General features: G+C 39.7%; 1 protein-coding gene across 1 annotated transcript in view; it reads right to left on the reverse strand.

Annotated features, from left to right (window-relative positions):
• PIGN (phosphatidylinositol glycan anchor biosynthesis class N) overlaps positions 1–12909 on the reverse strand; it is a 175233-nt gene that overhangs the window by 26951 nt on the left and 135373 nt on the right. The window contains exons 20-23 of the mRNA XM_026658519.2: positions 9780–9888; positions 6714–6816; positions 4906–5008; positions 2689–2775 (exon numbers count right to left, since the gene is read on the reverse strand). Of these exons, the coding sequence (XP_026514304.1) occupies positions 2689–2775; positions 4906–5008; positions 6714–6816; positions 9780–9888 (402 nt within the window). The remainder of the gene's footprint in view (positions 1–2688; positions 2776–4905; positions 5009–6713; positions 6817–9779; positions 9889–12909) is intronic.

The raw sequence follows: 12909 nt of genomic DNA on the forward strand, positions 1-12909 counted from the left end.
CATTATCCCATTGCTGCCCCTTACCTGCCCTTCTTCCTTTCTGCACATTCCACAAATATAGAGACAAGAGAGGTGGGGACAAAACCCTGATCTGATGGAATCTGTGTAACTAAAAGGGTCTAAGGCATATTCTTTTCATACAGGTAAAACCTAGCTGCTACACAACCCCATGGAAGGGAGAGGATGGAAGGCTCCTACCTCCCCTTAGTGGTGAGGCCAAGGGCCAATATCATCTCTCATACCTCTTTAAGCTGGCCACAGTTCCAGCAACCCTCCCCCCACTGTGAAGTGAGAAGGTAATGAAAAGGGACTCCTGCCTCCAGGGTTCCCTGGGGGAGAAGGCAGGGGCTGGCATGGCCTCTCCTGACCCTGTCATGGAGTATTTAAATATCTCAGTATAAAAATTTCAATATTAACTATTCAATAGTCTCCAAGAATTTACAAGCAAATTTTTGGAAGCCATATGTGAGCACAAATAAAGAAATTCATAGCATCTAACTCCCAAAAGAATCACATTATTTCAGGTTTAGTAATCTAACAGTCTAACAATATTGCAAAATTCTTCCAGTTCAGATTTACAACAGCTTCAGTTCTCTAATAAAACAGGAAAAAGCCCAATGGGCTGGGTTGCCGCCTAATCAAGATGCTAAGCATATGCAATCTGAATCTCCTTCTGGAAGATCAGGCTAACAAAGGCCTGAGGCTCCTCAATACAGGCCAACTCTCAAGCCCTAATTGGGAATCTTGATATGTTCTTTTAATTTAAAATAGTTTCATGGTAGCAATATTACAGTTCAAGTTGAGAAGTTGTTTCTTTCTTCACCACTATATAGTCATTAATAATATTCTAAACTAAAAAAAAACCCTTTTGAGCTGAAATTCATTGTACTTGCTCTCAATAAAAAGGTGAACATTTTATTGAAACTGAACAAAATATATTCAGTTCGTTTAGTGTGCCAAAGGAAATACTACATTTGGGCTTTAAAAACTGTTCGATATTTTTTTGCTTAATCAAAGAAAAACTTAGTTTTACATTTTCAAATATGGCACGAGGCCAGGGCTAAATATCCCATTAATTTTGCTAAATTTTAAATGTTTTGTTAAGAAATAGCAAAGCTGTAAATGAAAAAGATAACCTTACTGTACAGTAAATAAAGTTGCTTTTAAGGTACCCACCAAAATCATATTCAGGTTCAGGATGCTCTCTGAACCCAGAAAACCATTTGCTCATTCTTTCCTTAGCTCTGATTTTCCTCCATAAGGACAGCATCAGACCTCCTGGACTTTCTTCTGGGCCCCTGGTGTTCTACAACAATGGCACTCACAGCTGTACACAAGTTATGCATGGGGCGTACCACTGGCAGTGGAGAGGAGGAGCAGCACTGGCCGCCCCACTGCTACTCAGGTTTGGTCCCGCCAGTCCTCCAGTGTGACAGGGGAGCTGCAGGGCCAAACCAGAGTAGTGTTGTGAGCCCCCCGTGCATGGAGGCCACAACACTCAGTTTTGGCCCCACGGCCCCTTTGTCACAACAGAGGAGCTACAGGGCCAAATCTGAGTGGGCACACTGGGCAGTGGGGCTGCCAACACTGCTCCTCCTAACCACCAGCTCCTGCACCAGGGCTCCCTCTCAGTGGCCTGTCCAGACTTGCCTCACTTCCAGCAGCCCATGTCCCCTCTCAGAAATGGGAAGTGACACTACATTTGGGCAGGTCAAGCTGGAAGGTAGGGGCTGAGCATTTGATAGTAAGGTGCAGTTTCAGCAGCTGCAGCAGGGATGGCTCCACAGGGACTGATGGTGTGTACAATGGGAAACATTTGTTTTGGGGCACTCCAGTCTATGAATTCAAACTTTGTATAATCTGGGAGTTTGGTTCACCCTCCTCAGACTGGTGCCTACAAATGAAAGCGCTGTGTACTCCGTAGAGCACAAACCAAAGCTCAGGAATCAGGCTGCCAAACTTGCCAGGTTCCTTCTAATGTTATAAAAAGTATGGTGGGGTCCTAACTCTTTCTTTCCTCCTCCCTCAGCCCTACCCACTACGATAAACCCATTTCCCCCACGCTAATTCTTCCTAGAAAACCCTCTAATCTTTCTTGTAATTGACAAACTCACTACAGTGGATGCTAAATCTCCCACACCTACCCCCAGCCCAGTGACAATCATATTCTCTCACAGCTACCCAGTCTTCACAATAAAAAAAAAAAAGAGGAAGGAGATTATTAGAAACAATTTAGTTTTAAGAATGTTTAGTGTCTGAAGGATCCGGCCCTATGTTTGCTTATCATCTCATCCACCGGAGTCAATTTGTATAATAAATATAATATAATATAATATAATATAATATAATATAAAAAGAGGAATAATTTTAGCATAAACCTTTCTTAAGGGACAAAGAAAGGAGTTTCAGGTGGGTACAGATTGAACCAGCCTGCGCATCAGCAGATCAACCGAGAGATTAGCCTGGTATTTTGAACAAAAGCCTTTAAAAGAAATCCTTCTTTTAAAAGAAAAGACCTTCTAAAAATCTTTAAAAGAGGCCGTTTGTGTATGAATTCAGCAGTAACCCAAGCAAGTGTGCTAAATACAGTACATTCTGAAATTGACCATTGTCCCACTGGCCAATCTTTTCACTGGAATCTAAATTACTATGTCATAATCACTGCTTTCCAAACAGGCAAAAGGATACAAAGAAAAAAGACCTGCGGATGTCATCCAGGTGAAGTTGCCGAAACTGAGTTATATCAGTAGTATAGGAGAAGTTGAGAACAGCAAGCTGTGAAGATAGCAAGAAGAAATCAATACATGATGTCAGGTGGTTCACTTTGATACTAAGAATATATTTTAGTTGGTTCAATGAGAAAGTAACTCACTTCCCCATCAACAGACAGATCCATTTGTGATGAAGCCTGTAAAGTTTTCTTATACTTTAATGAATCTGCCAGAAAGATATTGTATAAGTAGAGTGATCATTGATCAAATGAACCCAGCAGAGCTTCTGATGCTGTCTTCGGTAAGAAATAACTCCCCTACCTTTGGTTTACTATTTTGCTCCCATTTCTTTTCCCCTGTCCTAAGTGTGTGTGTGTTTGTTTTTAATACATTTTCACTGCCCACAAAAACAGGTAGATAAAGATCTCCTACTATAAAGGCTGCAATTAGCCCCAAGGTGAGGTATGGTGTGAATGAGGATACTGAAAGATTCTTCAGCTTCTGTACTCTGCTCTCAACATGACACCTCTTGACCTGGGGAGAAATTGTCTTCAGAGTTTAAGAGGGCAATGAACTTCTTTTCAACGGAAAAAGAAAAATCCCATGTGGTGGATCTGAAATACAGGCCACATATTGCTTAAAAATAGTCTCACATCAGCAGAGACCTGACTGGATTCCTAAATGCAGGACTTTTTGGCAGACATTAAAAGTGGGCCTCTTGAGGTGTTGTGTTGTACTGCTGTTATTTTTGTTTGTTTTAAGAAGACTAGAAAAATAAAGTGAAAGATTTCTTCTCACTGAAAGCAAGACAAAGGTCACAAAATGTAAAGGAAAAATGATAACGCTACTGAATCACTGTCTCAAGCTTACATATATTCTTTTCATTCATAGTCGATTCATATGGTCTCATAAGCAGAACCCAACCCATGCATCTTTCACACTGTGCTTGGATTTCTACTATTTAAGATTTAAGGAAACAGGCCCATGTGATACATATAAGCCTCACCTTGTTAAGTTATGTAAACAAATGACAATATTCACCATTTGCATTTCTAATGCTCTGCCTTGTATCAATAAATGTTGTATCTGAAGTTTTAAAATTGCATCCCTGCAGGTAAAAAAAATACAGTAATTGCCAGATCAGTGCTTCTGAATGCTTCTGCCTCAATTTTACCCCCTGACTTTTCTCCCTGACGAAGGCATTATTAATCTCTGAAATCTGCTATCCCAGTCTGTAGCTCAACATGGTATCAATATGCCACTGAGTTGACTACATATAAACTACAAAAGCAGTGAAGGCTCAGAACTGTAGCTTCCCCTCTACATAACTCTGGCAAATTCCAAAGCATCCAGGCCACTGATTCTCTCTAATGATCATCAATGACGATGGATTTCTGGGAAATAGGGAGGGCATGGTATTGTACCTCCTGCCCAGCTCAGGATGGCTGGGGATCTCTGTAATAGGCATTTTGGTTCTAACCAACTCAAGGGCACAACAGCAGCTTAGACTGTTGATACATAGTGTAAACCCCTTCTGAGGGCAAATCCAAGAAGTTGCTAGCGTAAATTCAGTTAGCAGCACCCTGTCTGCCTGATCAGAAATAAAAAACCACACTGATAAGAAAGACAGGCAGGCAGAAATTAAATGACTCTACAAATATTTCCTTTGGGTAATTTCAGAAATCAAATGACTATTTCTTCGCAGCCTCCATCACCAATACTCCTGTACTAGTCATTTTATTTATTTATTTAGAATTTCCCATCTGAAAAACAGACAGTAACATTATACTTATCCTAGGAAGGACTTTCACTCCTTATTTTGAATTAGCATTAAACTCAACGGTCCCATCTCTAACCTACAGAATATACTGCTTCAGTCATATTGATTTCCTGTGGTCTTAGAAATAGCTCTAATATGGAATATATCAAATAAAATATTTACACATCTCTTTTACATTTTCTTATGAGATGGACACCTGATATAGGCTTTCCATACTCAAAGAATATGTATGTGAGCTTTGCTACAAACTCTTCAACAAAAACTGCTAAAAATATTTAAAAAAAAAATCTAGTGTGCCTAGAAGAAAAACCATGATGAAACTGAACTACAGCCATCACTGGGCAATCACTTCATACTTTTCTAGTGGAGCAGTTTTTTGATGATGAATCAAGAATAACTGTCTTGAAATGCTACCTTTGGTTTAAGTGAATCGCCATAGTGCTGTAGTGCTTCTTTTTCCATATATATCCAAGAAAACATCAACCCAGACAATACCAGGGGAAAGAGAGCTTCATATCTGAATAAAATGATTAACAGAATATTAAATATATACATATAATCATAATGAGCATAACCTATTCAATTATACAAATAATGCATGTACTTTGAGATTGACTCCCTGTTAATCTGAACTATATCATGTCAGAGATCTATAAAACACTAATTTTGGCTGAGGGGAATGTGCGGCGGGAATTTAAAGATGCTGGAGTCAACTGGCTGGAGGTCAGTTAACATGCAGTAAGATGGGAGGAAGACGTTAGTTTGCTTTGGACAGTTTGTGTTTTGTACCTCCTATGTTATGTTTTTAAATGTATGTCAAGGGTATACATTTAAAAGAGAACCCAGGGCTTCAGATGGGCACCTTTTGGTGTGGACTTTCTTTAGAAAGAAATTGAAATAACAAATAGAAAAACATCTCTCTTTTTTTTTTAAACGTTTGGATGGTATTTTTGCTAGTTCACAAAGGCTCTAGAATGCTCAAACTGTCTTAAAAGCTACCTCCACTACCTAGTCAGTCTGATCCTTTATGGGTGCAAGTGAGTTTTTGAGCACCCTGAATTGTTGGGATTCCACCTAGGGGTAAAAGAACTATTTCTAACTTATACTTCATTCTAAATTTGCCAAAATTATTCCTAAGGGCTTGTCTAGAGGTAAGCTGCTATACTGAAATAACTCCCCATCTAATCACTTGTATTTCTGAATAACAGTGTCCACACGGGGAGCTATTCGGCAATTGCAGCTCCAGTCAATTTCCCCAAGTAGACTGGCCTAAAAGATTATGGTTTTTTTGCCAAGTGCAATCCATTCCCCATTAAATATGCCCTGAACAGGATAGTGAGACAGAACAAAATGTGGGACCCTTATGACTGGCCAGTACAGGGTCATCTTCATCCTGAGGTTCTGGAGAATCATCTTTTAGATATAATGCAGGCTACTTTCTTAATAGGGTCTATCAATCCTTTGAAAAAATCTGACTTCACTGGAAACTCCCCCTTGGAAGAGATTTCCCCCCCCTTCAAGATCATCTGTTCCCACCATGCTCCATTTAAGCCATGGCTACACATGAATGTCAAGCGACTCAGAGAGGAAAATTCCTTTTTCTGCTTGAGGATGCACCAGCTTTAGCGATGACAGAAAGACTGGATTCAGCACTTCCATAAACCTGGGTCTTAGATGACAAAGAGAAAGATATAGGAGGGACACTGACTGACATCGTCTTGGCCCACTGAGTAAAGAACCAAGTCTGTGGAGCCCAGCAGGACATTTCAATCCAGAATTGTTTAGAGGATGTGCCACGACTTTCTCTACACAAGAGAAGGTTTAACCACCGCTCTTTTATAAGGAAGCGTGACATTACACAAACATTGGTTTTTGCTCCTTTGTTTTGTAGTTGTAGGATTTAGGGCTGTCTACACACAAACTTGCACCAAAATAACAAAAGATGTAAATTAAAACCAATTTAGTTATTTCGGTCCAAATTTGTATATATACACATTCTACAACCCACTACCTGAGGAGTTTGGAGAAATAAAGTGAATGTAATTTAAGAGAATTATCAGCATTTTATGTAGTTCATTCAAAAGGTAAACTGTGGATTTTACTAGGGAGCAAACTTTCCATCTTTATAAGAACATTCACAGATTTAGTAACTTTTTCACATTCAACACTTAAATATTTTATTAGGATAATATGCACCAAGCTGTAATAAAAAAAGGAAGTACCCTGTGCTGAGGAGCAGGTAGGGTGACATCAAAGAGAGAAGTATGCTAAGCAGTCGCTGGAAGAAAAACGTGGGACTCAGTAATGGCACAAACAAGGATGAGGCTGTAACAAACAGAGAACCATATGTCATTAACACAAGAATAAGAGATGTATTATCCTATTTACACTACAAAGACAAAATGTCAAACCTTTGCAAATATTATGCATGGAGGTTCAAGCCAGATCATATTTGCCCTGGTCCATTTTCTGGAGTTACTTTTGCTAAATAATTTAAGTAATTTATCACTTAAATTATTTAGTTTTTCTTAACATTTACTAAAATAACTCTGTATTCTCTATCATATTAATTGTTGAAGAATATTGTCAAATTTTGAAAAGGCTACTGAAAACATTTTAAGTGTGAAATAATATCAATTTATCAATTTTCAGTCTTGAATGAGCAAAAATAGGAATATTTAAAGAAGCTACTGGTGGCACATGGGAAATTGTAATGAACAAGCCTCTCCCTTTTGGGACCTGGGTTAATATCAAAATTATTTCACTAGTGAAACAAGTGACTTTCTTCAACCGAGTATCGAGTCCACTTTCAGCTTTACATCATAACTTGTGGGATTCTACACGTAAGGCAGGCTCTGAACAGGGAGGAAGAGCAGGGGCATTGCAGGTCAGGACTGGTAATAAGGAAGTAAGCATGGCACCTGCCCTCATTTTGCCCATCTCGTGATTACTCCCATTTATGGTTTTACAATGTTAGGAGAGATTCCTTTCCCTACCATGGATAGCACTGAATGATTGCTTGGCAGACTATGGTTTTTATCACATCTCTGAAGCATCAAATCAAGTATTATCATTGATGGTGTGACAATGAAAGTCTAGACACCCCCAAGGGCAGAACTGAAAAATTGAAACCCCAGAATAAGCAGTGCACCAGCTGACTGAATACTGTATTACTGTACTATAAAACTATACCAAGTAGGGTCTTTTATGAAAAGCTTGTAATGTGCTGAATTTAACCATCATTATGAGATCCATATGCAGGTTATGGTTATGAATGTATGTGTATATATAGAAAATTGAAATTGTGGTGCAACTTCAGCAACATGTTGGCTGGACAATTGCTAGGCGCTTGAATCCAGTCTCTTCTGGTTAGGGAGGTAGTCCTTCACTGCCTACCTCCCCAATCAGAAGCGACTGGATTCAAGCGCCCAGCCATTGTCTACCAAGGAAAAAACAAAACAAATAGGAACAGTTTGAATCTCAAGGCTTGTCTACACTATCTATGCTGACAGGAGGGCACCTCCCATTGGCATACATTATTCTTCCGTCAACTTAGTGTTGTCTACAGAGGGACTTAGGTCTGTTTAACTATGCTGCTCAGGGATGTGGATTATTCACAATATTATGGTTCTGCTGAAATATTCAACACATCTGTAGTACAGGATATGGAAGAATTTTTGTACAATTAGCTTTATTTTTGTCATATAGCCACCCACTCCACAAACATCATCCTCTAGGAACATGAGCAGAGGCAATTTCTAGCATGTCTTTCCTTGTAATTCTAATCATCTACCCTCCTCTACCCAACTGACTTCCAATTTAAAAATATTGTTCTCTCACACTTGCTGCTGTGGGTAAAATTCACACACAAAAGGGAAAACTAGATAAGACTCCAGTCCTGCACTGAGATCACTGCAGGTGGACCCCAATGACTTCAATGGTTTTCTTCACTGGTAGTGATTTGCCCACACAAAACTCACTACAGAATTGGGGCCTAATTTATAATACAAGATAAACAGGAGAAAGGATGATAGTACTGTAAAATGCTCAAAAGAAAACTGAAAAGAATGAGAAAAGCATGTTTTCCCTAATAATGTTCAGTTGTAGTAATCTTAGGTATTACTGTAGACTATTAGGTACATAATGCTCAGACAGAAGCATGATTGTTAAAATTGAAAGTGCCTCTTTAAGATATAGCAATTCCACCAATATAAAAATGCATACAGCATATAAAACATCAAGTAACCAGATAACAAAGGTCAATATTCTAGTAATAAACAAAGGTTACATTTTTGTTTTTGAGTTTTAGCAGAAAATTGCTATCAAGCCTTAAATGGGATTATTTACTTCTGAAACAAATCCCTACATTCCTAAATTACTATAGTCATGGATAAAGATAATTTTGGAGTCTGCCTCTACCAGAACGTCTACAAGTGCCTAAAATCCATTGGGAGATTACTACGGAGATTACTTTTATAACAGAAAGACTGATGGTTTCATGTTACTATATTTCACAGTATCAATAAGTACAACTGCTTACGGTAATCATAAATTCTTAATGTTAGGATCATATGAAAATCCACAGAGTTCTATGTTGTTTGCTCCTTTAATAATGATATTAAGCCTTTAACAGATGTTTAACATATACTACTATCAGACCACAAATAATTTTCTGAGGCAGTTTTGAACAGTTCTACCACACGCTCACGGATGCACCCAATTTTCTTTGCTGTTATGTTTCAGTAAAAATTGAAACCACAGCTGATACAATGTTGTTTCAGGAAAATTATTTGCATCACTTTGCTTTGTTAACTGTTTTGCATGTAGACTGTCTTAGATTGCTTTTCCCTTGCTACAAGAAAACAAACAAACAAACAAAAAACGGTGTAATTAATTTTTTTTAAAAAGGCATACTAGAGCTGTGCAAAACTTTCATAAAATAAAAATTACTTATAACTCAAGGTTTTCACATTTCATTATGAACTTAAACTTGAGCCATTTTTGTAGAACATTTTATTGTTTCATATTTCCTAGGGAAAACTGACCAATTTTTAAAATAAAAACAGGCCTAGATTTTGAGCAAGGATTACTTTTGCAGGATGAACGGAGCTACATAAATTTAAAGTATGGTGTGGTCAAAATTAGTTATAAAACAAAATTTAGAAAACTGTGCAAAATTACATGAAAAAAGAAAGTGTTAGTACAAAGATCGGTGGGCGGGGGTGGAATCTCTTCTCCTTTTCCTGAAAATTATCTGTAAACTGGATCTGGATAGAAGGTCTTCTTACCTAGTGTTGTCCAACTAATGATTTGATTAATTACAGGCAGTCCCTGCTTATGCTGAAGACTGCTGTGGGTACTGTTCACAACATATGTTGAAAGTGCTATGCTCAGCATCTAAAAGGAAAAAAAAAATCAGACTAATAAAAACAGACAGTTAATCTGGTGGGTTCTCCTAAACTAAATGAAGAATATGTAAACTGTTGTTTCACGCTTGCATAACTGCCTCGCCCAGATCAAACTGAATCATTATAAGAGAAGGGAGGAGGGAATGTATGAGAGCAAGACAGATTTAAATATCAAATATTAAAATAAAGATTCATAACAATAGAGGTACCTTTTGTGTTCTTATCTTTATAGATCAGAGAAGTCTTACAGTGGATCATCAAGCAAGAGTATTTAGCACATTGTTTTACACTCAATTCTAATGAATCCCTAACGTTTGTCCTTACCTCTGCCCTATAAATCTTGGACTTTCATTCTAATTACAATTAAAATGGTTCTACTTATCTCTTGCATTCAAAGTCTACCAGGGCAGCATTTTTCCCTGTTGACATTTAGTTGTACTTGGGTTTATATAAAAAAATATAAAAGTGGGTGGAGGAGTCCTGGAGTGCTGAAGGTGGGATTCATTTTTAATCTACTCTCCCCACAGCACCACCAGCAAAAATCAGGGTGGGAAATGCAAAGGGAGAAGGAACTACTAGGTTAACAAGAGGTAAATTTCTTGAACTGGCTATTCTTTAAAGATTGGTGTCCTTTGATTTGCTGTCAGATAGCTATAAAATAACACAAGAAAACTCCTCTATGACCTAACTAAAGATGGCTGTGTTACTTTGGAGTGAGACAACAACGAATCAAAGAAATCATTCCAACTAGAATTTCAATTATTATTATATAGTAGAAATATTGTGGTAGTGCTAAAAGGCAAAATCAGGTTCAGCAACACAGTGCTAGGCATTTTACAAGCAATATGAGATTTAAATGATATTAAGACAAGTGAAAGAGAGATGCTAATTACTAGGCCATAATATTGCTTATTGTTCGCTATTGTATGTATTCTTGGAATATCTGCCATTCACACGCCATACACAGTGACATCTAGTGGTAATTGCAAAAATTACATGCTTCATAATAGGGAACTTTTATGATCTGATTTTCACAAGTGCAGAACATCTGAAGGACCTATTTACTTTCATCATTTTAAAAAATCAGGCCATAAGAGTATACAAGAGATATTTCTGCATACATCTATACTGGCTAGTAATAAGTGGTAGACCTCAAAAAGCTCAGAGGATCAGCTCAGTCAAGCATCCATACGTTGGAAAACATTTGCAGGATTTAGAGCAGCTTGATATCCCCCCTTCCCTTTAATAATCTTCTTCTTCAGCTTGGAAAATAATTTGGTGCCCTAGGGATCTGGCTGCCTTTCAGCTATGCCCTACTCACTGGTGAAACCAAATCACACCCACTAAGGGATATTCCCCATAGAGTACACTTCACACCTCTGTGGTGACCGGGGCAAGTGAGTAAACCTGCCAAAATGGCATCAAAGTGGCATCAAAGCTTCTGGGAATACCTAATTCTGGAGACGAGACAAAGGCCTGGTCTACACTATGACTTTAATTCGGATTTAGCAGCGTTAAATCGAATTAACCCTGCACCCGTCCACACAACGGAGCCATTTATTTCGAAATAAAGGAGGCAAACAAAAAAACAAAGGAGGCAAACGGTCGCTCCGGGTCAGAGCCGCGGACATGCCGCTTCTATGCCGAGCTGCATGCAATTCTAGGGGGGGCCGCCACCACTACCCCACCTGTGACCGTGGATTCCGGGTCGGGGATAGTCTCATCAGCTACACCTGAGGATTCTGCGGATGGGGAAGAGGAGGAGGAGGACGAGCTTGCAGAGAGCACCCAGCACTCCGTTCTCCCCAACAGCCAGGATCTTTTTCTCAGTCTGACTGAAGTACCCTCCCCAAGCCTCCCAAGCCAGTAGCCAAGACCATGACCCCATGGAAGGGACCTCAGGTGAGTTTACCTTTTAAAATATAAAACATGGTTTAAAAGCAAGCGTTTTTTAATGATTAATTTGCCCTGAGGACTTGGGATGCATTCGCGGCCAGTACAGCTACTGGAAAAGTCTGTTAACGTGTCTGGGGATGGAGCGGAAATCCTCCAGGGACATCTCCATGAAGCTCTCCTGGAGGTACTCCAAAAGCCTTGCCACAAGGTTTCTGGGCAGTTCAGCCTTATTCCGTCCTCCATGGTAGGACACTTGACCACGCCATGCTTGCAGCAAGTAATCTGGTATCATTGCCTGACAAAGCCTGGCAGCGTATGGTCCCGGTGTTTGCTGGCATTCAAGCAACATCCGTTCTTTATCTTGCTGTGTAATCCTCAGGAGAGTGATATCGCTCATGGTAACCTGGTTGAAATACGGGAACTTAATTAAGGGGACAGAGGTGGCCGTTCCTACTGGGCTGTTTGCCTGTGGCTGAAAAGAAATCCTTCCCTGCAGTTAGCCAAGCACAGGGGGGGAATTGGCCCTGAGCTTTTCGCGTTTGGCTAGCAGGGATCTTCCCTGTTACCAGCCACGCGGTCGGGGGAGGGGTACATTGATCATCCCAGGGAATTCATGGCGGGAGGAGGGGGGCGGGGGGGTTAGTTTGGTTTCTGCAGGGCTCTTCCCTGATACCTGCCACGCGGTGGGGGGAGGGATAAAGCGATCATCCCAGAGAATTGGATGGGGGGGGGGGGTTAGTTTGTTTTCTGCTGCTGAAGGTTAACAGGAAAACCGCAGCAGTCAACAGGCTTTGCTTGGTATGTGGGAAAGGAGGGCGCAGAAGCCGAAAGACAATGGCTTACTGCAAGCTGAATTCTGTTGCCCGGACCTGCGTCTGTGATCTCTAACACCAAAGCCACAGGCACTCAATATTAAGATGGAAAATGCGACCTTGTACTGAAATCACATGTGCTATGTAATGTGAATAGTATAAGCATTGTTCTGTAAAATGTATCATTTTAAAAACTTCTCTCCTTTTTTTCAACCCTCCCTCCAGCAGCTGCAAATTTTTCAACCTCCCTCCTCCGTCCCGAAGGCTATCTCAGATAAGGCGGCGTAGAAAGAGGACGCGAG

This window comes from Terrapene carolina, unplaced genomic scaffold (assembly GCF_002925995.2).
Source record: "Terrapene carolina triunguis isolate 2854851 unplaced genomic scaffold, T_m_triunguis-2.0 Scaffold53, whole genome shotgun sequence".
In the NCBI taxonomy this organism is placed as follows: Eukaryota; Metazoa; Chordata; order Testudines; family Emydidae; genus Terrapene; species Terrapene triunguis.